Source organism: Crocodylus porosus, unplaced genomic scaffold, assembly GCF_001723895.1.
Source record: "Crocodylus porosus isolate Cpor-Errol unplaced genomic scaffold, CroPor_comp1, whole genome shotgun sequence".
Taxonomy (NCBI): domain Eukaryota; kingdom Metazoa; phylum Chordata; order Crocodylia; family Crocodylidae; genus Crocodylus; species Crocodylus porosus.
The window spans coordinates 10,949,621-10,974,620 of record NW_017728923.1 but is presented as its reverse complement, the minus strand read 5'-3'; the positions used below and the strand labels follow the sequence as shown (position 1 = coordinate 10,974,620).

The window sequence follows — 25,000 nt, the reverse complement described above, 5'->3', positions numbered from 1 at the left end:
TATACTTCCTTGAGGGAAAAAGTAGAAAGAGATTCAACAAGTGCAAACTGGAGAATATGTCTTCACTTGTAGAAGAATACAGCCTTTACTCCCGCTATCCTCTGATTTCTGCAGAATTAACAATGTTCCTTCTACTTGAGGTACTTTGTGTGAGGTTATTTTGCAATCCAGTTTGATCCTGGTTTGGCTGCCAAGCAAATGGATCATTTTCACTGGAATTAAGTGTTCTGCTTCTGCAGTGGTCTTATTGCCTAAAGGTCTATTCTCAAGCCGTGTTTCCCAAGTGCTAGCATTGGAATGAAGGCTGTGTGAAGCTTCAGTTGCTGATTCAATTCAGTGGCCGAATCTCTGAATCTGAAATGAATTTCAGGAGACCCTTTAATATCTCTGAACCGAATCAGAACCCTCTGAATCGATTCAGAGAGATTTAATGATTCAGAAATAGACACAGTTTTAACTGATTTTTCTACATACCTCAAGGTACCAGGTGGCTCATGAATGCTGATGTGTTGAGGCAGATGGAGCGTCCCATGGGAACACAGGGGGGTCCCCAGCGTGCTCAGCAGGGGACCCGGAAGCAGACCAGAAGCACTTCTGGTCCACTTCCAGGTCCACCGCAGGGTGTGTGGGGGACCCCACCCCCCAGCTTGGTGACTGGTTCCGCCTGGGTTGGGGGGGGACACCTGGGGTCCCCTGTGGCTGAGGTGGGTGCAGAGAAGGGTTGCCCAAATGCTTGGCGGCAGACCTGGAAACTGACCAGAAGTATTTCGAGTCCACTTCTGCGTTCACCGCCGAACATGTGTGTGTGTGGGGGGGAGGGGGGCTATGCTCCTGTGAGATGTTCCACCTGCCCCACCATAACAGTGTTTATGAGCCATGCCTGGTATGTACCTTGACGTACATAGAAAAAACATTTAAAGCTGTGTCTATGGCTGAATTGCTGTCCCACAAATCAGGTTGAATCCAAATCCAAATTGAATACTGCCCCTTTCACACACCCCTAACAGGAATCCTGTGAAAGTGCTGTATTAATTCAATCCATTTATTTTGAGTTTCCCCTTCTTGTACTGCACATTATCACAAATGTTGTAGATCTATATAAATGTAGACATATTTTCATAGTGTCCTCTAATTTTGGTTTTTAAAATTGCTAGTATACCCAAGGCATGATTTTCCTAAATGTTGAGCACATGCACACCAGTTGATCCTGATGGAACTCTACATGTACTCAGCTCTTCTAAGTATCAAGCTCTGGCTGTATCATATCATTACCCCAAATACTGGAGTACATACAAATAGCACACATATGAAAATTTAGAACTTAACATTTTCATGCCACTTTAAAATAAATGCTGGACTAAAATACAAAGAAAAGATGATAAATGATTTGTATTGTTGCTTCTAAGCCCTAACAGATATTTTTACTAGCTTTAGCATCTCTGCATTTATAAATCCAAACACCATGACATATTTCATGTGCAGATTTCCTATTACCATTAAGGGAAATGTTGCAGAGACACCAAAAGTTGACAACAACCCTTTAAAAAGTCCTATGTAGATCTCGATGTTTCATTATAAGGTACATCTGTGCAGGAGGCATCTGCCTTTTGCCATTCCACCTTCCTCTCTCCAATATTTGAACTTATTGAAAGATCCTCAGAAAGATCAGGAAACAAAGTATTTAGGATAAAAAAAGCAGAATCCTAGTTCACTTTACATGCTGAAATGCAACACCACATAACTGCCATTTGAGATCTTAATCTATCTTCACTGTGGACATGTAAGCATCTACACTGCTAATGAGCATGCAGAGTAGGCTGTGCTCTAACCAGGCATGTCTCTGGTTCCATATGTGTATACCTAAGCCCAAGTTCTGAAATTGTGATTTAGCTAGAAAAAGGACCTGCCCTTTTTTTCAGTCAAGCAGCCTAGTGGTTGAGGTACTTGACTGGAAAACAAAAGACTCAGCTTCTAGGCTCCTCTCACCCTGAAGGGTTTTGAACTTGCATCTCTTCAACTTCCCAGAACACTGCCTCAGTGATTAAGCCACAGGTTGGGCTAGTGGTTTTTAACTCTGTTACACTCAAAGCGATTCTCAGAAAATACCAACCCCTATCTTTTCCTTGTTTTCTCTGTTTTGGAAAAATAATAAGGCAATTCTTCTATCACAAGGAATTCAAACAACAGTTTTAAAGGTTTTTGATACCATGGGCACCTAGTTGAAATTTCTGGGTTTATTTTGTGAATTGTGTATATATGTCTACATATCTAACAGTCCTAATATTGAGCAGCACCCTGCAACATCCTGGTTGAGAATCACTGGGTTAGGCATTGTTCAGTGCCATTACCAGTTTTCTTTCAGAATAAGGAAAGCCTAGAACCTGGGCATCCTATTTACTGGCAAGTGCCCTAATCACTAGGGCTGTGCAAAGCTGATTTGATTTGGAAGAGGTTTAGCCCAATTCCGTGGCCAAATCTACAAACCTGAATCAAACTGAATCGGATCAGGAGACCAATTAAAAGGTCTGGATCAATTTGAAACTCTCCAAATCAATTTGGAAAAGATTTGGAGAGCTTCAACAATTCAGGCAGTCCCTGCTGGTTGCAGCAGGGAGCTAGACCTGGACTCCATGCTGGTAAGTAGGGGTTGGGAGAGAGGGGCTAGAGGAAGGGGGAGGGGATCATGGGGGGACCCCTGCCAGGCCCCATCTCCTGCCTGCTCCTATAGCTTCTCTGAGTGTCCCCTGCCACCCTCCCAGCCCCACCCCCCATGGCTGTCCTACCCAGCCCCAGCCCCAGCCCCAGCTCCCAGCTCTGTAAAAAAAAGCCCCTACTAACTGGCTGCTGCCAGGCAGGGGGCAATCCCCACTGCCCCCCACTGAACCACACTTTGTGGAGGGCTCTGCCACGAGCCTCCCAACCCCCACCTGCTCTCCAAGGCCCCCGCTATGGCTGCCCTTCCTGCACCAGCTCTCAGCCCTTTAAAACAACACCACCCCTAGCTCAGCAGCTGCTGCAGTGGCCTTGAGCCTTCTGGGGGCTTGTGGCAGAGTCCCCCACACAGCATGGGGCAGTGGGGGGGGGCATCAGGGATTGTTCCCCCACATGGCAGGAGCCAGTAAGTGTGTGTTTCTTTAAGGGCTGGGAGCTGGGGTTGGCGGGGCAGCCATGGCAGCTGACTCCAGCATGAACTGCTCACAAGTTTTTTGAGGGACATTTATAGATGAGCCCACACTACAGCAGGTATTCTTTAGCATGAGGTAACGTTCTATATCCTTATATGTACATATAGAAATTAAGTCACTTAGAGCAACTAGTGGCCTCTATATTCATCAAAGGGGACTATACTGTTTCTCCCAAAGGCATGAATTCTGTAGCATTAGTCATAAAGGGCCAGACATGCACCACTGATGCATGCCCTCTATGAATTATAAAAGACAACAGAACTGCTGGTGACTAACTGCCTTCTGTTCCTAACGTTGGACAATAATTCAAGCAAACTCTGTACAGAATACATCACCACCTCTTTACATTTATATAGCATAGGAGGGATTAGATTTTCATGCCAACTCCACTGGCCTTAAAAGAGAAAGGGGCTAGTAGCCACATTTGAGGTAGAGTTCATCACTAAATACCTTTCACATCTAGAAACTAAATAAGATGTCAGGCTTTCCCAAGGCCTGTACACCTATCAGGTGCTATTGAGTTTGGTGGTAAGAACTTCCCCAAAACTGTCAGCCATAATTTCTATGCTGTGATACTTAGAGGTCTAATGTAAGCAGCATTTACTTCCCAGTGCATTGTAGTAGAATCTGGTCTAGCTTGTTCTCTTCGTTCAAGGGAACAATATTTTAAGTTCTTCAGGGCCTAAAGCAGAATGACTTCATCACAATTTTTGGATCAAAGTATTTGAAAAGAAATGCCAATTAATGCCAGTGGTTTAAATTACATAGAACACATTTATCATATCTTGATTACTGACCCTATTGTGTACAGCTGCATGTTCCTCAGACTAGAAGGAAACAGGTTGATCAACTAGCATCAACTTTATAAGATAATTGTGTCCTGTTATGTATAAACCATTGCATCTTAAGAAAATTTCCTTTGCATTCCTATTGACAGCTTTCTCCACTGTCAAGCTTGTTGTTATTTCAGAAATTGCTGTAAGACCACTCTTTTCTAACCACCCACACCACTGTTATGTGAAAAAAACAAACATCCACACTGAAAGTTTTAGAACCAAAAGAGTTTACAGGATCTTGAAATCCTACTTTGCCAGATCTGTATAACTCCAAAATAAAACAAACCTCCTTTGGTATAATGATACATACATAGAATCTTTCCAAATCTAACATAAAAGAGAACAAACTGCTTTTAAAAAAGAGAAACAAAAGTATCATTCTTACAACTGATTGCATGAAATTATTTTGGAAGAAAACAAGCTACCACCATAGAAGAATACATTTCTAAGGAAGACAGAACCATACTAAGGTAGTATCTGGGAAACACACATTTGAAATTCTTCTGCAATGAATAGAACTTTTTTTTTTCTCCTCAGGGTGACCTCCACCTTCAGAATATGATGGTTTTATTATGATTAATAAATTTCATTTCCACAGAGAAAAAGGAACAGTGTCAGCTTAAACGTAAACCAAGTAGGTTTCTTTTTAAATGCTAATGTTTAAACACACGCTTCCATGACACAGAAATTTAGATGCTCACAAGGTTAGTGGAGTATATTAAGAGTCCATCTGAAAATGGTGGGAAAAACTTAAGGCATACTGTCAAGCTGAAAGTCAATAAACTACTGCACAGTCACCAAGCAAGCAAGTTATTCACTCATCAGCTGCTATGTTTCAGCAGACTTATTTTTCATTAAAATTAGCATTATTTCAGTGTTCTTCTAGAATTTACACTGGAAATTATCACTGACGGTAATTCTTAACTAAAACATTTAGACATACATTTACCTTTTTAAAAAAATGACACCTGAAGGACACAGTTTAACTGTCAACACGATTTCCTGAAGGAGTGAAATTTTACAGGAATCCTTGTTTCAAGCTATGAATACAATTGACTTTTTATTAAGAATGTACTCCTTGTGCACCACTAATAGAACGCCACGCAGTGCAGTGCCAGGATTTTTTCACCTTGTCATTTCATCTTTTTTCATGTAAGTGTAGATGGCATGATGCTAATAAAAGTATGACCTCCATGACCAATGTCGCACACATTGTTGCTGCTCAGGCTGGACCTTCAGAACAGGTGCAACAATGGGAAATTTTGAGAGAGAGACTCCTGGGTAGGCAAGGACCAGTGGCTTAGAACACAGATGTAAAACATTCACTAGTGGCTAGATTCTCATGTATTATTTAATCTTTACTCAGGCAAAGCTCTCATTTGATTCAACAGGAATTTCTATGAAACATGAATTAGTAATAACTTATTGCTGCCCTCTGTGGGGAACTCAACAGGATAAAAAAAGAAATGCTTAAACACTTGAAAAAGTAAATCTACATTATCTACTGGGGAAATATATATTGCAATATGTATATTACAAATGAGCAAATTTGTACCTGCACATGCACAGAATTTGCTAAGGTACACAACTAGCTATGCCAGCTCCTACATACGAGGTTTAAAAGTAAGGCATTTGAAACTAAATAAGCCTTTTAATTGTCTCATTTTGCTAAAACCTCTAAAATGTGGGTAAGGAATCTCCTTTCCCAAAGCTAACTTCTTTAATTTTTGGCTTGTAAATCATTTGGTGCAGTGACCATATTTTCCTATGCACCAAAGCCTGGTAATGAGGCTCCAGTCCTGATTAGGGAGTTTGGGCTTTAGCATAATTTGGAAACTGCTTAGCAACACACATTATTAGATTAACAAAATTAGCAAGGGAAAATCACAATATAAAAGCTGAAGCCATTTAACATAGTTTTCCTGCTAAAACATTTTAAGTGGTATAAAATTAGTATTTTAAGAAAAGTAAGTTAAAGAGTATGGAAGAACAAAGTTTGACCCCCATTGCTGGTTCAAAACCAGTAGCAGGGGGAAAAAACCCCCACAACAACATTGGTTCTGAAAGCACATCCTAAGTGCTTTTTTATTCTGGTAAGTCATGAAATACTAAAATTTAAGGTCACATATTTTATTACTTGCTTTCTTCCTCCTTTTTTCCCCATTCAGATATTGAGAAACTGATTTATTTGAAACCAAAATCTCAGAAACTACTATCACTTTGGAAAACTGACTAACTCTTGCCAGTCACTGAAAACATGAATTTCAAATGTTAATGTGAGCTGATGGATGCTAAGGTCAAGTGAAAATTTAGACTGAAAATAAAATAGCAATGCTGTAAATATGGTCTAATATGCCTCTTGTTATATGTCAGGCTAAAAACATATTATTTATATTAGTTGAATACTAAGAATTCTGACTTTTCTGCAAGAAGAAGCATTTTTATTGAATCTGACCTTACTTGACTATCTGATTTTAAAATGAGAAGTCCTCTGATCTTTCAGGCTTTGAACCCTGGACCAGTGTAATTTCAGTTGGTGTTAAGGGTTATTATTTTTTGACAAGGAAATCTTTTAGAAACAGATAACTTTAACCGTCTCAACTAAGTGGACCAAACTTGCCTAAGCAGCAAGAAGTGAGCTTGGTTCTCTTAATTCTTACCACAGCTCAACAGCTCATGTGTAGGAAGGGAGCACTAATACCAGGGATTTTATGCCTCCCAACTGGTGAGAGCCATAACCATCAGAATTTAGAAGTTTGTATTGATTATCTGATTTTCATAGCCACAGGGAAGGTGAACGAGGGTAACACAGAACTGCAATAAATAACCTTCTTAAGGCAGAGCTGGGTGGGTTTCAGTGGTGATATTGCCTGAGAAAAGGAAGTCCTTGTAGCAATGGTAACCTTTGGTTTCCCCAGATAAATGGTTCCAATGACTGGCCCTGTTGGCTCTTTTATTGGTCACCTGATCATAAAGGAAGGCCTATGGCAAGTGAAAGAGAATTGCAGTACAGAGCTACATGATGCCTAAACTACTCATTTCATAATGAGTTTCAGGGGGAGAAAAAATAACAACAACATGCTATCAGCAGAGGACTGTGTTGTATCCAGTGTGAAAGAATACTTGTTACTGATATATTTTAAACAGAAAAAAAATCATATATTCTTTACTATAGTTTTTTTAGTATGTTGTATTATATGGGTATGTGCAGATGAAATGGAGGAGCCTTCCCAGGCTGCCTGCACAGTCCCTGAGCCACACAGAGACCAGTGCTTTGCTCCATGACTGTAGGGTAGCAAACTAAAACTCCTCAGGTGTTTTAGTTTGCTACACCCCAAAGTCATTTATGGCGCATTATGCTGCCGAATGTGCTACAGCAGCTTGAATAAATGCGCAATACACCACTGACCCATGCAAAAATCAGCACCATTAAAGTGGTGCAAAAGCATTTAACCGGCTTTAAAGTGTTGTGGACATATGCCCCTCATTTCTTCTACACACGCTCTATAGTAGTAATTTGCTTAAGATTTTTATTTACTCTCAGTCATTTCTGTTGTCTTGAGTAAAATTGCTTGTTAGGGCTGTGTGAAACTTCAGCAGCCATTTTGTTTCAGAGGTGTTTCAGTCTGTTTTGGCACCCAAAACACCGAATCTGAAATGAAATGGAAGACTCTGAAACATCTCCAAGATGAAAGCATCCGAAATGTTTTGGATATTTCAGCATATATCAGAGACACGCTTGTGGGGAAACAGAAACCCGCGGGGGAAGGAGGACTGCCCTGATACTGACATCTGTAGCTGGCCAGTATCTGTGATCTGTCCCTGAGGTCCCTTCCAATCCCAGTGCTCTGGGGGAGAGAAGGCAGCCTGCTGTCATCCCACATGCAGATCCAGGGGCCCATGCCCCTCTGGGAGAAATCCTGGCATATCACCACAGCCCTCCTGATGGGGTGCGGGCCCCTGGATGTGTGTGTGGAATGAAAGCGTGCTGCCACTGCCACCTGGGGCCAGCGGCAGCACCAGTCTTCCTGATGCTTGGCACGGGCTGTGCCAAGTGCCAGTCCCAGCCAGCAGTGACAGCCTGCTGTCATACTGTGTGCAGATCCAGGGGCCTGCACCCGCAGCAAGAGTCTGAAACAGGCCTGCAGCCCTCCCTGTTAAGCTCCAGGAGGCTGGGGGTGGGTGGAGCAGCCATGGGGGCTTCTCCTGTGGCTCCCCACACTGGGGCAGAGGCAGGTACAGCCAGAGGAGCTGCAGGAGGGTGCCCTGCCTGGCTCCATCCCTCACATGGCCCCAGCCACCTGGCACTTAAAAAAAAAAAAAAGAAAAGAAAAAAGCCTCATACTCCACTGCCATAGCTGCAGCAATCAGGGTCTCTGGGGGCTCATGACAGAGCCCCCCCTATGCAGCGCAGAGCAGTGGGGGGCACTGGGGATCGCTCCCCCTTCCTGGCACAGGTGCAGTGTGCTTGGCAGGGTGCTTCACGCTGTCTGGGAGCTGGGGCCAGTGGGGCTGAGTAGTGCCAAATTCCAGCTGACAGGTGTAGCTGCCCCATTTCCGGGACAGTGTGCAGTGCCCTGCTGAACTGTGTTGCACCTGCACGATGTGACAGCTGCCATGTGGGTGCCAAGTGGAGGCGGAGGGGGTGATACCCACTGCCCCATGCTGTATGGGGGGCGGGGTCTTTGCCACAAGCCCTCAGAGGCCCTGATTGCTGCTGCTACAGCTAGTGAGTGTGGGACTTTTTTTCAAGTGCCAGAAGGCTGGAGTTGGGCAGGGGATGAGGCCAGGCAGAGCATCCATGGGGGCTTCTCCCAGAGCCCTCCCTGCCCAGGGAGAGGCAGGCACACCTGGTGGAGCTGTGGAAGACTCTGAAGCCACCTGGCTGTGCCTGCCTCTCCCTGGCTAATCCGAATCTCCAAATCGGCACCAAAACATCATCAAAACTCCAAAATGGATTCAGCCAAATCTGAAATGGAAACAAAACATAGCTGTTTCACATAGCCTTATTACCTATATAACATTTTACATTTAGAACATCAAAGGCTCACGTTACCTCTACATGATATAAGATATCACTTTGCCTGTGGTTCCCCCCTCCACCAAAGAAGCTGCTTTTCTGAAAAGGATGGAGGGTTGGCATGTTTGGGGATGAATGCTGGACTTACAAGACTTACCCAGAAAACAGCATGCAGCCTTAGCCTCACAATGTTAATACAGATTTTCTGTCACCTCTTCAAATGACATTTCCACCTCCCAAACTATTTGGAGGTTCTGGACAATGCCAGGTAGTATAATACCAATATGCTCTTACAGAATTGGAGGGAAAAGGCCAGAGCTGATCACCAGCACTGGACAAGGTAGGATTTCTACAAGAGAACCCTTATATGTTTGAGATTGTGAGATATTTTTCACTGATGCAGTTTAGCCTCCCTTTGTCACTCAGGTTGTCAGCCTTGGTATGCTTCTGAATCCTCAGGTGGTGGCAGTGGCTAGGAGTGTTTCTCACCAATTCTATCTGATGAGAAATGTGAGACCCTTACTTTTAGATTCAGATCTGGTCAACATCACCCGTGACTTCCTACCTCAAGGCTAGACTACTGCCATGTAGGGCTGTCCTTCAAGACCATCTGGAAGCTGCAGCTGGTGCAGAATGTGGTAGCACATCTTCTAAGAGGGGTGGGTTGCCAGGAGCATGAAACTGGTGCTCCAGAGTGTGCGCTGGCTCCCCATAGCTTTCTGGGGCCTATATTTCTAAATGGTCTTGACCCTGATCAACCTAAGGAACTGCCTTCTTGCTTACACTGCATCAGAATCCCTAAGGTTAGCAAAGACCAACCATCAGTACACCAAGTCAACTTGGCAAGTCCTCAAAGCCTACCAGAGCCTGTGCCTGGACATCTTTTGGAAGCACTGAAAGACCTTATATGAGTATGTATTGAGCAAACAAAGATAGGCTGAGATATTGTTTAGGGGGTCTCTACTTTATATTGATAGTCTAGTTCCCTTGTAAATTGTTCTGTTCTCTTATTGTAAGATACCCTGAGCCTTTGATGGGAAGGGTGGCATATAAGTCAAGCAAGCAAGCAAGCAATCAGTCAAACAAAAATGTATTTCTTGTACCCACTAGGGCATCCCTCAACATTTGAAATCCTGAATAACAACCTGCACTACTTTCCACAATTATGAACTAAAAAAGCCACTCCAAACTTAGTAAAAAAAGATGAAATAACAAAGTTCTGAATTATTTGACCTGCTTATGCTAGGTCTGAGCTTGGTCACTGGAGTTTTGCTTTTGAATAGGATAAATGCCAGATAGCTGCTTTACAGGATTTAGAGAAGTGTTGTACCGTGTCTAAATGTTAGTCCTTTTTAAAACTGTGAATGCCTTTTAACCATCCAGTCTCTTTCTTTTTGTTTGTAAAGGATCTAGAACGCTCGGGCACTGATAATACCTAAACAATGAAACTCACAAATTTTCTTGTCAAATCTTATGCATCAAGATTTTGTTTCTTTTCTGTGGGGGAAAAAAGCCCCACCTGAAATATTTGTGTAGAATTTTGGAAGTGTTCCAAGATTCTGGCCTCTATTTGAATATAGAGTTTTATATTGTGTATTTTATATTTCTTTTCTTATTGATTCCTGTCCTTCAGGGACAATTTTCAGTGGTATAGCCTTTACGGCCTGTAACAATCAAAGTAAGATTGCTTAACTGCTGCAAAACCAGTTGTGCCTATTTCACAAGAGTTGGCATCTCCTAAGCACCTGCTGCTGTCCTATTCTTTGATTTATGTTTTTTTTCAGTCAGTACCTTTTATCCCAATTATGATAAATACATGCAAGGGAGTTTCCCACAGTGCCACTTGTTTGGCTATCAATCTTGCTAATTAGAAAAGTTTCTAATTCACAGCCATGGTTTCTCTCTTGCTTCACGGGAGGTGTCATCCCATATTCTTCTTACTGTCAAGCATGAGGTGAAGGTACAAGAACATATTCAGATGAATACAATGCCTTCTATTCCTTCTCTGTAGCTTATCATATACGTCCAATCACAGGAGGTTCTGGCCTGCCCACTTTGTTGGTCCTGGCCAATTAAGAAGAACTGGGATTGGTCAGTATTATGATTACAGGAATATCCACATACTACAAGATGCAGACCTTGTGATTTTGGAGAGGACCCTATCCCCTCCAAGTTACTATAGAATAATGCTCCTGCCTGGTGTAAGCTGCAGGTTTTTGTTTTAAGATCTTCCTTCACATGTAAAACCTACATCTGGACCACTGGCATTTATTAATAGTTGAAGGCCCCTTGTCATATAAATGAACACATTTAACTTGGTGTCCCAATCAGTTTCTAATCTGAAAATTGCGTCCCGCTTAGCTGCATTCATCCATATCATTTCTACTGGGAAAATTTGATTTCACTTCTGCTCCTGATAAAACTTGTCGTGAAGGGGTACTAGAGACTAATGGGTACCACGGGGGCCACCTCAAAAGTGGAAGTAGTTTAGCAGGAAATGAATTATTTCTGGTTTTGTCTGTAAACCATTTTATTGTTATAATTGAACCATATTTTTAACAGGCTGACTGCTTGTTTACTTGACACCATGCATTTTTATGTGGTCTTCATTGTTTTTTATTCACTGTTTTAAATAAATACTTTAAAATTAAACATTTCATATTCAATGTCTACTAAACTTCCCATGTGTTCATTGTCTGTTGCACATGTGCATAAAAAATATATTGTACATACGCAGACGGAATGACATCCATCTTTCAAGTCTCATAATTTAAGCATATTGCAACAGCAGTTGTCTTGGTTTTCTCACTCTCAGATCTGAATACAGGGAATGTACTCATTGCCCTTTCTCTCCCCCCACAACCTGTTGAGATCAGTGCAAACATAGATTATTCTCTATTTTTGTTATCAAAACAGCTTCACATTGCAAATCCTCCATTTACAAATCACAGAACCCTGGCTTTACTTAATCTTGTCATGTTGTCACATTTGACTAGCCATGCGAACTGACCTAGAACTGCAAGCACAAGGAAGGCAAGCTGTCAAAGAGATAATGACAAAGATGCTGAAAAGGGCTGCCAATGTTTTCACTGAGTGAGATAGAAGGATTAATCAAACTTACTACAGAAGAACAGAGGATAATCCAAGTGTTTACTGATTTTTATCAGCTGATCCCATGGTTGAACATCTTACCATAACAACTATGGGGAGTAGTAAAAGCAGTAACAAATAAAAGTTCCGTATAAGCCATGCACAACTATTTACAACAGCAGTAAAAGGATGTTCAAATTGCCAGCATAAAAGAAACTAGAATTTGTTGAGGAAGTGTAGTTGCGTGCATTAATACATACTATTCTGGACCATGATGGCTACATCATCATTCTTATGCAATCAGACATAAATTTTTAGCTTTTTCAAAATAGAGCTTCAATATTTACTATTTTTTTACTGGGAAAAGAAGCACAGATATTAAAGTTAAATAAAGTACTAGAAGAAGAATCTTCCAGGTACCCCTGCTATTGTTCATCTTGTGTTTTGCAGGGTTAAAGAAAGAACGTTGTGTAATAAGAAAAGTATCTTGTTGAGAGTTATGTTTTGCCTTGCCAGATTTCTACCTGAAATGGAGTCCAATCCTTGGGTAGTGATACTGAAATAAAAGAGACTGTTCTCTAAAGGCATATGTTCTCAACACTGAACATATGCCACTACACTGTCATCTAAATAAAGCTGATTCAAACATGTCTGAAATTGTAGTTTAAAACTGATTAGATTATTTCTCTATATAAATTCTAGTTAAAAAAGAAAAATCATTTTCAACTTTCATATCTGACCCAGATCTCGCACCAGGTAATTGAACAAGCAAGAGGTGAACTGTATGACGTGAGCTTTATTAATCTAATGGTAAATTATGACCAGAAATGGACCTTGTAGGAAGTAGAGCATATAGGCATTTCAACCATCCTTACGTATTGCTTGAAATTTCCATTCATTTGTAAATAATTGCCTTAGCTATATACTGATTTTGCTTCATATGCAAAATCTGCACAGGTGTCAACTTCCAAGTAGAGCTCAATGGAGTCATATGGGAATGTCACAAACCTTGCAATCAAGTGACTGTAGGTAGTAAATATCCCATACAAACCATTTAAAGCATCTTGGGGTACCTGTTTCTCTCTTCTTATACAAACAAAGTAATGCAATCAAATCCCATCAGAAAACCACACTGTTTACTACGTTTCCTAACTAGGGGGAACAAAACGAATCAGGTTTTTCCTCATTTCTGGAAAGAGAAAGCATTTATCTTTCACCACAGCATTTTCTCATAATTTTGAGCTGAGACTTTATGTTTTTAAAACCTGCTAACACATTTCATTTGTCCACACACATTCTTTCTTTCTGTCACTTTTAGGAATGATAATGATTGAAAATGTTAAATGAATGCAGTAATAGCAACTAGAGACTTGTTATATGTTCCACACTTCAGTCAGAAAGCAGATTCATAACATACACAGGTCTTTCATGCCAAAAGCATAAATGGTATTGGCACTTTGGAGGAAAACAGTATCAATTGTACAACCCAATGGATTTTGCTGTTCATGTGTAGCAGTCACTAAAAGTTAAAAGTTACAGGAAGATAGTAAGCGAGGTATAAATCTAGGATATTCATGCTTTCCTTTTATTACATAAGATCATAAAAAGTAAAATGTATGTCCCAGCATTCACATGGAAAAGATGCCATAAAATATATTTTTTTCTTCAGGGAATATGTATTTTGATGTTATAAAACTCAAAGAAAGTGATTAATTAAGATCTCCTTTTGAAAATTAATTTACATACACAAAAAATACTATAGGAATTCTGCTTATAACTAGCAAGCTTGAAATATCAGGCCACTTTTTCATTAGGATCCTGTGAGGTGCAAAGTGATTATCTATCTCAGGACTGGGCCCCTTGTAATGAATTTTGCCTTCATATAACTATCCTAAGGGTTGGAGGGACTTGTTTAGAGACCTTCATTAAAGGTTTACCATTCAAATGAAGGGAAGTTTCTGATGTTTTCTCTAACTCTGGTCTACTTCCATTCTGTTTGCATCCTCTTTAAACATTCCTACCAGAGATGATCTAGCCACAAAGCATATTTCTTCTGAAGAGTAAGTATTTTGGCCTCAGAATACATCAGATTACTTCAAGAGATTGTTATTTTTAAAGAGTTTCCTAGGGGAGGATCCCCCTGCCAAGTTGTTTATGTATATATATGCAGTATGTACAAAAAATCCCATGTTGTTACATTTGGTTAAATTGCTTAATTGTAAACAATGACATAATGAAGAAGGGAGCAACTGTGGTACCAGCCCAGGACACTGACCCTGGGGGTTCAAATGTAGCAGCAGCTGTACTACCCCATGTGCTGCTGCCACCCTGTGTGCTGACGTATCGAATGCTTCTGATTTTAAAAGTAGCATAATTACCCTTCAGAAAAAAATGTTACATGATTTAAGTTTAATTTATCTCTGGTATGGATGATGAAAGGAGCTAGGAAAATCACCCCACACACATTTCCCCCTTCAATGTGGTGCAGAAACATTAACCTCAGTTTTACTTATTAGTTGCATTATTATTCATCAATACACAGACAACAATTAAAAAAAATAAGTAGTCTAAAGGATGATCCTGATGAACTTTGTCATGCAAGCTAGGGATTTTAATCAACACACCTGTAGTTACTTACATTATACTGTTAAGGATATGGACCCAAGTGTGAATTCCTTGCACAACCAAGACTCCTCTTGACCCCAGTGTAAGGTTTGGGTATGTAAGGAATGCAAGACCAGGACTCTCATTAGCTAACTTACTCATACTGCATGACAAGAAAAGCACCTCTGTTCAACTGTTCATCAATTTTTCCATTGTTCTTAGAACCATATTCAATCACATATTCCTACATTGCATATGCTGTACTCCTGGCATAGATTAAATAGAGAATCCCGAACCCAAATATGGCCAGAATATGAACTGCTATCTTTTCAAATATGATGAGAGTTTCAATTTTAAGTGCATTCTATTACTGATTTAGCATTCTAAACAAGTTATGTTAAATCAGTTTGTATGTTAAAGAAAAATGTTTTAGATAGTATTTAAAAACATATTATTTGCAAAAGTCAATACATATTCTCTTTGCTAATGGCCTTATCTTTTTCACTGACAAAAATTGTAGGATCTTGACTTGTTCATGTACAGATTGCTATGTTGTAAAGTACATATTCTTCTTTCATTTGCTGCTGCCGCTGTCTTTAAATAAATAAATAAATGTTTAATACCAACATTTTATATTAGACTACATTATCCTTCCATCATTGTGCACACAGAGCTCCTGCAAAGTCAATAGGATTTTTTGTAAAGACCAATGGCAGAATATGGCCCAATGCTATTACTATTTATTTTGGCTTATGTACAGATCTTCATGTTACATAGTAAAATCATACCAAGCTTACCTGAATCAAGACTAAAACTGTTTCAGACTATATTAAGTAACAGACTAGAATTGTCTTGACATATGCTGTATATTTATAAGATTTCTATTGGAATATATCTTATAAAAACCTTATTTGTTCTTTAAAACCCAGCTGGTTACAATAACATTGTGTTAGTGAAGAAACCGAGGGCCTTTACTTACTAGAGATGATGCTCTGATGACAGAGAGATCTTCTTTCCCACTATTCTACCCACAGATATAGGCTTCAAGAGTGCTTTAGGGTCTGCAGTACCCTTGTGGGCACCATTTGCCCCCAGAGAGTCACACAGAAAACTGGAAAATCCATAGCACTTACAATGTCCTATATATATGAACAATTTTATTCCTTTCTTTATTTCTTTTTTTAAAGTCAAAATCTTGATTGCACTGTAAATCGATATTTCCTTTTAAGAAGCTTCAACACTGAGATTTCCTTTTAAGAAGCTTCAACATATTCTTACTTTTCTAGATCACATTATACTGAAAGTAGAAATAAAACACCAAAGTCAGCAAAATAACCTAATGTCTTTTATATGGCAATGCCTAAAGGCTTCAAGCTATAACTTAGTGAAACTATTCCAAAGATTTATATTATGGACTTTACTAAGCTTTCTCTAGTGATTAACTGCAGCATGTGAAAAAGGATATTGAGACCTGGATGGATGCATCAAGAAGTATCAATGATTGTTACCTGCAGAGGTGTTACAAGAAATTTCATCTGCTGCAACGAAGACGAATTGATTTCTGCAAGAGAAGATAAAATTCACAATACTGCTTGCTGACTGGGAAATGTGCTAGCTGCCAATTGACTTGATGTTTACAGATGGGGTAGGGTAAGGGTGCTTAATTTTAATGAATGTAGCAAGAAAAAGTGTTGACGTATTTCAGTACTGTAGAGTTTATAAGGATCATGAGGTAGACATGCTGGGATCTTTTAAATGAAATAATGGTGACATTTGAATATGGACTATGTACAGACTCTTGCGCTGGAAGCTTCATGTTTAGTGTTACAAATATGTCATGCTAAAATATATCTATAAGTTTAAAAACTCAAACTTTATTTATATTAATGTATATAGCAATAGTGCTAAAGGGCACTATTGAAAAAATATGTAAAAACCTACAGTTTGCAAGAAAAATGTAATTTACTAAGTAAAGCCTATAGAAGAATACTGAAAATAAAATATTTTTGGAATTTCTGTATTATGCCAATACAGAAAATGCATTTTCTTCCATTTCTGAGAGAGGATTTATGACGTAGTATATTCTTATATATTGTCATCTGACTACTACTAAAGATTTGATGCAGAACACTGAACACAGTAAGTTAGAAAAATGATTGGTTTGATATGACTTCTCTTGCAAAATTCTTTTTTTCACCAAATAATCTAAAAAAGAGAAATTCTAAATACACTTTAAAGAAAAACTACATTATTTCCCAAATCATGCTTCCTTTACTCATATTGCAATCCTAGGACTCACAAGGAGTATGCAGGATTTCGGCAATATATGCTCTCTGATTTAATCAAGAATCTGGATTATTAAAGAATCATTACCATCAAATTGTGCTATTATATGAAAGTATGTATTTTTCCCTGATATCCTTTGAGCTATGCAGGTTTAAGTAAGAAGCTGGTGCCAAGTTTTCAAGCTTAGGTACTGTTTTATTTAAAACTTCTTATAGTTCCTACATCACAGAAACCTGCACATCCATGCAAGTCCACATCTTAGGAACTAGGTTCAACATTTGCACTGAGACCTCAGTCCTACAAGGTGTTGAATTTTTTGCACCAGGGGCTAAGTTCCCATTGAAGTCTGGGAAAGTTCAGGGGCATAAGACCTCAAAGGAGTGACCAGCACCTTGTGGGCTTAATGCTAAGGGACCAAAATCTAGTTTATTTTACCATTAATGTTAAACATTTTCCTGGAGTCCTGTGTTCAGGGTAATTAAAATATTCTAATTTTGATAAGTTATGCAGGTTTCTATAATCTATACAACATATAGCCAAGCTTTTTTTGGTTAAGATCGAGAAGTGTATTATTGAGTGTGACCGCTATTGGGAATATTATATCCTGCATTTTCAGGGAGGCTAAATTAATTATCAAACTGTACATTACCACTTTTAATTCTGTTATTCTGAAAATGCTGCATAGGCTGGAATTTTGTTTCCCAATTTTTTTATCTGCATTATTTTAATAATCTAGTGTTATTTATCCTGTATGGTGTACCAAATAGCTGAAATCAAACTCAAAGCATTTAAATGCATCATTAGGAATATAAAGCTATTCTGCACTTAATATGCAACTTCCACTATCTCTTATATTGTGAAAAGGATGCACATAGAAATATTTTAGTGTTTGCCTAACAAGCTCCTTTTGAAAGCAAATCAGATTCTATATCTATTGGTCCCCACAGCTGATCCTATGCTAATATATATAAGTAAATAAAATCTTTTCTACTTGACATCTTCCACATAGTGCTGATTTAGGATATGGTATTTAGAGGAGGAAGTCCCTTTTACAGCAAAGGAATCAGACTCTTTCCAGTCCAACTTCTTTTTTCATATAACTTTTACTCACGTGTTAATCCTTAGACATCAAATCAAAGAAGGATTTTTGGTATTAATATGCTGTATTTGCTACTCACAGAACCTCAGAACAATCATTCCTATGTCTCCTCTATTTGACCAATTTCTATAAATCATAGATTGCTCAATGGGCTAAAATGGTCATTTTTTCCCCTCTACTTCTTATTGAGTATACATATAAAAAATGTCAAAAGTGCCTGAACAGAACTGCAGAGGCAGGTCATTATCCAAAGAGACAAGCCTTTTAAAATCTCCCAAGTAGAGCCCTTGTTACATTCCTGCAGTGTTCACAGAAATGCATCACTCCTTCTTGTACTTAGCTTTTGCATATTTTATTTTAGAAATTCATGAATCAGTTTTTTTTAAGTAAAGTTGAAGGCAACCATTGATTAGTATAACAACAATTGTTGAGAAAACTAAAGTACTCATAAAACATTTACTTTATGGGCAAGTACACGTAGTCACTGGAATGCGACAGCCAAATTCAATTTATTATGAATAATTAGATACTATCACTAATGATTCCAGTCATTTGCCTGGTAATTTGATCATCTTAATGTCTTCGTAGTGATTGTCTCTATTTTTTAATGGCTTTATTATTTACAGTATATATATATACCTAGAACGAGAGTTAATAATCAGAAATTTCTCTATAGACACGGGAACGTGTTATGTGTGTCTTCTGTAGGAAGCATAATTATTCACTGTGGGCAAAATCCTGTGCAACCTTCTTATGAGAGCAATACAACTGATTTCACCATGACTTCTTGCCTTAGTTAGGCAAGCAGAATGTAGCCCATAGAATGCAGATTCACTCTATCTACGTCTAAATAAAGTCCAATAAAGGAAATTAGAGATGGAAAAGACCTATTAATTTAATGTGTTTCTTTGCAAATACAGAACTGTTCCCTTTACCATAAGATCAATGATTAAATTATTCAGGTGATAAGGACAACTCCACTTACAAAACTAGTTTATAATCTAGTAGTAATATAGATTTTAAATTAAATATATTACAGTAACGTAAACATTTCAAGAAACACAGTGAATTGGTTTTAAAGAGCTTCTCCATTAATGCTATGGGACTACTTGATACATTTTAATTTGAAATATGGACAGTGAACCACTCTAAAAAGAATAACTTAAAATGTACATCTATATAATTACAATTCATCCTTATTTGAAAGGAAAAGTGAAAAGTTAATTTTTACTGCATATATACTTTAAAATAATCTTGTGTTGCTTTAAATCTATCCAAGGAATGCAACCATGTCCTAAAAAGAAGCATAGTTTTATGAGACATGATGCTGTACTATTAAATCCAAATTCTCCCACTATCACTTAAACAGTTGAATTTAATCTGCACCTTAAACATTTTATAGAAATAGAAAATGTATACTGATGCCCAAGATGTTTATTTTATTTAAACAAAAATTGAAGAGAACTAACAAACGGTAAGGAAAACAAACTGGGGCAAAAAGAATACTGAAGCAGTAACACGGTAAATAATAAACATGTTTTAAAGTCAAATTGATAGTAAAAACTCATGTGGCCTGATTTCCAGTTACCCTGTTCCTACGTTTGGGGCAGAAACAAAGGCACAAGGAAGCAAAGATGCCATTAAGGTTGCCACAGCATTAGTGATGTTCTGATTTGCTTTCCTTTACCTCCTAAACCAAGAGTGTCCAATTAATATGGGGCTGGATAGAGCATAGGGCTGCTCCACAGGTTGGATTGGACTCACAGGTCCTTCCCCTTCTGCTCCCCCACCCCTCCCCCTATTCCTCTTCCTCCTCCCAGCAAACCTAATCCAGCAGCTGCTCCAGTTGGTCTAAGATGCATGCTGAGTACAACACAGATCTCCAAGCAGCTGGAACAGGCACCACGTGCAGCATGGTTTGGCTGCAGGAGCGGCTGCACTAAAGGCAGTGCCCTCCCTAACAGCTCCAGGACTGTTACTAATAACAGGACATCCTGCAGATGCTGCATGTGGTGCCTGCTGCAGCCAGTTTGGGACCTCCACCGCATATGGTGCTTGCAAGCATGACATGCAGTATGGAGCCTGGACTTGCTGGACCAGGCACTGTGTCCACCACACGCCCCAGAGCAGGAATTACATATGGCACAGTCTGGCCATAGGGCAGCTGCACTGCACACAGTACCACATCAGCAGCTCCAGGACTGCACCACACATGCCACCTGTGCTAGCCAGTTCAGGACCTGTGGTGCAAATGGCACCTGTGAGCATTATATGCAGCACAGGTCCAGGAGTGGCTGGAGTGGGTGCCATGTGTGGCATGGACCCCAGAATGGGCACCTTATGTCATCTAGTCAGGCTGGGGTGGCCACTGTGCGCAGCACTATGCTGTACGTGGTACCTGCTTCAGCTGCTCTGGGATCCATGCCACATGCAGTGCAGGTCCCAGACTGGATGGAGCAGCTGCAAGATGACACATGCTGGGGGAGGGGAAAGAAAGGAGGTCTATGGGCCAGATGCATCTTGTGGACCCACCCTGCACTACAGATAGATGCTGTGCCCCTTGTGACTCTTATCCGACACAGGGGCAGCACCGGGACTGGATGGAATGGCTCTGTGGGCCAGAACTGGCCCTTTTGCCATGTTTGACACTCCTATGATAAGGTCAATTTGGCAGAGTGATCACACTCCAAACATGTCCCCTATCTAGGGGTAAGATTACATTAGGGCTGTGCAAAGCTTCAGGTGCTAATTCAGTTCAGAGCAGATTTGGGCTGATTTGGTGGCCAAATCTCTGAATTTGAATCAAATCAGACCAGTAAAAAGGTCCAAATTGATTCAAAGCTCTCAATTCATGGGAGGACCCCAGCCAGGCCCCATTCCCGCCTGCTCCCCCAACTCCTTTGAGTACCCCCTTTTTTTAAAAAAAAAGCCGGGTGCTGGGACTCGGAGAGTGGGTGGAGGATGGGGCTCATGACAAGAGCCCCACACAGCACAGGGCAGTGGGAGGGAAGTGGGGTTCCCCTCCTCCCCTACCTGGCAGCAGCCAGTGAGTGCTGGGTTTTGGGCTTTTTTTAAAGAGCTGGGAGGCTGGGGCTGGGTGAGGCAGCCATTGATAGGGCTGAAAGAGCAGGTGGGGATAGGGCCTGTTTGATTCGAAGATTCAGTCGATCTGCAGGGGTTGAATCTCTGAATCAGACTCAGCTGAATCGATTCAAGACTATAATTTAAATAACTGAATTGAATCATGGTCCTCTGAATTGGCCAAATCCAAAGCAAATACTAACCACTTTGCACAAGCCTAGATTACACATTATAATTAGACCATGTTAAGAGCACTTAAAACTTGAATGATCACACATGAAGGCTTGTTAACAAGTTAAGTGCCCTCTAAATCTTTTATAGTTATGCCTCTTTAGGGAAGGATTATCTCTGAACTATGCTACCTAGCTTGAGTTAATTTAACTTCTTAGTTGAGATCACCAGTTAAGATAAAGCCACCAATTTGCAATGCTCTAGTATTGCAAGAGACAAAAGTCCCCAGTGGACTAGCTGTCATCAAATACGCTATGGCTCTGGACTGACAGTGGGGGAAAGCCAGGCGGCAGCTGAGTGGAAAGGGGGAGATTAGAAAAAGGGAAGGGAAATGGGTTAAGGGGGTCAGGGAGGTAAAGGAGAGAGGAACATGAGGCAGAAGGGAAGGGGAAAGAGGGAGGCGGACCAAGAAGAGGGAGGGAGGAGATGGGTAGGGAGCTTCCAAGCTGCTGTCCCTTTGCCCTCTGACATCCAAATTGACTCCCTACCCCCAGATTGCCTCCCTGCCATCCTGACTGCCTCCTCTATCCCCCCACTCCCAAATCACCCCTCTGATTGCCACCTGAGCCCTCCCATCAGCTCCTCCACAGCCAGGTGCTGCCCTAGAACCCAGATCAGCCTGAGAGCAGCAGCAGTAATCAGTGAGAAAGGGCATAATACAGAGGGACTCCCTGCTTGTTCCTGGGCTCTCTGCAGCCTGAGCTGTGCCCACATGCCTAGATCCAGGCTCTTCCTTTGAACTGCTAGGGCAGGTCTGAGCAGTGCACATCAGAGAAGGTATTAACCCTTAACTTGTGATTGATCACTAGCACACACTAACCTTAACCCCAACTAAAATTCTTTACAACTAGCAACTCCTAAGTCTAACTGTAATATGTAATCTCACCGTAGGTGTTTGTTCTGTTTTGTTTAGGTTCTAAAAGTGTTGTGAAAGCTAAGAATCCAGCCAATTATGACTGGATTCAGTTTAAAGAAAAAACAAAACAAAACCCCCTGTTTTTGACTTAACCTCTAGAGCACAAATCTTGTTCTCATTATGAATACTTGAGGCATACCCATCCTGTGCCCTGCAAGTGTTTCACCTTTGACAGAGTGGAGAATTGCTTTAAGGGATGGGCCTTTGCAAATGAATCTGCCTGACAACCCTCACATCTATGTATCGAGAGAACAGCAAGGAATACCTTGGGGGCTGCAGTATTTTTTACAGAACAGTTTCAACTGTGGTTCATATACTCAGGATGGTGGGAGTTTCTTCCTGTCCCTCTGTATTATGCCCTTTTTCATTTGAAAGGTGGTTAAGTCCTTATATCACAAGATCCTTCACTAGCTATGTTGAATCATAGTAATCACCTATAATCTGAGGAGTTACACTGGAAAAGGAACCAAGCTGGGACCCAAGAATTCTTTTTTAGTGGGAGTGACTTATGAAACACAGGCGTGCAATGGTTCCAAGTCCAGACACAAACTAAGATCTAAACTATGATATTAGAACCTCTGTCTGTTTATATAGCACCAAACTTCAGAAAGGAGGACAAAGCATTTATAGGATTCATTTTGCCGGCTAGCTAAAAGCAGACAAATACTAAATTAGCCTGTTAGACGAGGTCCAGATTTACAATTAGTTAACACATAAATTCAAACTAGTATTGAAGACTATATTTTCTACATTATGCTGGACTACTTTTTTTATAATGTACAATCTTATGAGTGTCATGTCACTATAAATTATGGATTTTTGAAGGCATAAATACACTTCAGAATCCTAGGGTGCCTATACACATGCAGAGAGGCTGCTCCAAGGCGTTGCAATTCCAACATGCCAGAGCAGAATTGATTAATCAAGTCTGCTGGACCATGGTAATTACTGTACTCCAGGAGACTCCAGTGTCACATATATCAGTGTCCCCGAGCTGAAAAATGGTGATGGAGATGCTTTAACTAAATCTGGTTCAATAAGCTTTGGCTAAAGCACCTGCACTGCCATTTTTCAGTGCATGTGGTGCTCTGGGTGTTATAATTAGAGTCCCCACCCCGGCTTCTGGAGCATATCTATAAATGCCGCTACAGCCTGAGACTAGCAAACCTGCCACTTTGTAAAGCCTGCAGGATTATTAGTAGAGTACATATATTCGCTTACATGTTCTATTCTGAGCTTTCAATATAGTTCTGATCAGATTGAAGAGGTTAAACAGCAGATGAGGCACAAAGCAAGCAACCCCTGCACCTGATTTCACAACTCACCTCTCCAATAAATTATTTTATTTCTACTCATTCTGTCAAAATTTTCAGATGTAACCCCTCTTCTCCACAGCTTTTAGTGTAGAAATCTTCAGAAGCATTCATTTATGGCCACTCCCCACAGACTCCCTGGGGAATAGAAAGGTCTCTCTGCAACCGAAAAGGCTGTTGACCTTGCTCCCAAACCTGGCTAATCTGCCTGCATGCTTTGCATCCCTTCACCTTCTCTGACATCCAGTGAACTCAGTTTCTTGACTGCACAGCTTCAGTGGGACACAGCTTCCTGTAGAGCAGAGTGCATTGTATATGTAGGGGATGGTACTTATGAGTTTTAGCTTGCAAATTCCTACTGTCCACTTCTGGCACATAAGCATACCACTCAACCTCAAAGGAAGCTATATCAGACTGACATGTTTTCCTCTTTAACACTGTCTGTTTTCTCTTTGAAATATATTCTACGTAGACATTACAAATATAATCAAGGGAAGATGGATCTAAAATATTAACAATGCTTTCTGTTAATATGACAGGCAAACTATGAGGAACAGACAATTTTTTAGAATACTTAAAAAACTTCTCAATTAGAACTAATCTTCAACTTACAACATGGAAAAACAACTGTTTCTGATTTTCTCATATTCAACTTTGATGTACTCATGCAAATCATCAGTGTGGATTATGGGTACTGCTTGAACTACATTTAATCAGGGGTTCAAACAAGAAATCTATTTTAGTCACAGAAAATTAAGCCTCCAGGAACAGCTGACAAAAATGTAATAGATTAAGGAGATGGGGTGACTCATAGATATATTTTCTCACGCTTCTCGCTTCAAAAAGGTGTGCTGCAAGACCAATTAATCTTCCAAAGTGCATGTTGCTGAACAGTCATGTGTAACTGTGCTGATATTATATATATGAAACATATATTTATACCCTAATGGTGCCTATACATGAGCAGTGAGGCTGCTCGGACATGCTGGAATACTAGTGTGTCAGAGCAGACTCAATTAATCGAGTCTACTGTAGCATGGAAATTGCCGCACTCCAGCAGCCTCCTGCATCTTGTGTATCAGTGTCCCTGTACTCATTGAATGAGCTTTAGTTCAAGCACCACTGCCACCATTTTTAAGTACAGGGACACTGATACATGAGAAATGGCAGTGCTGTAATTAGAGTGGCTCTCAGAGCTACTATAATTAAAGCAATGCCCCCACCACCCCTACAGCACATGTCAAATTACCCTAAAGTACATAGTAGTGCACACATTACTGCTGTATTTATGGAAAGTTATAAGTGATCTTTTAAATATATTTAGCAAGGTCAGAATGAG

General features: G+C 40.2%; 1 protein-coding gene across 14 annotated transcripts in view; it reads right to left on the bottom strand.

Annotated features, from left to right (window-relative positions):
* The window catches only part of RBFOX1 (RNA binding protein, fox-1 homolog 1), a 1,970,253-nt gene that overhangs the window by 5,422 nt on the left and 1,939,831 nt on the right, over positions 1 to 25,000 (bottom strand). For 12 of the 14 annotated variants that reach the window (XM_019540075.1, XM_019540076.1, XM_019540072.1 and 9 more), the window contains one exon: positions 16,244 to 16,296. The exons of the other annotated variants lie outside the window; for them this stretch is intronic. In XM_019540075.1, the coding sequence (XP_019395620.1) occupies positions 16,244 to 16,296 (53 nt within the window). The remainder of the gene's footprint in view (positions 1 to 16,243; positions 16,297 to 25,000) is intronic. 14 annotated transcript variants of the gene reach the window in all.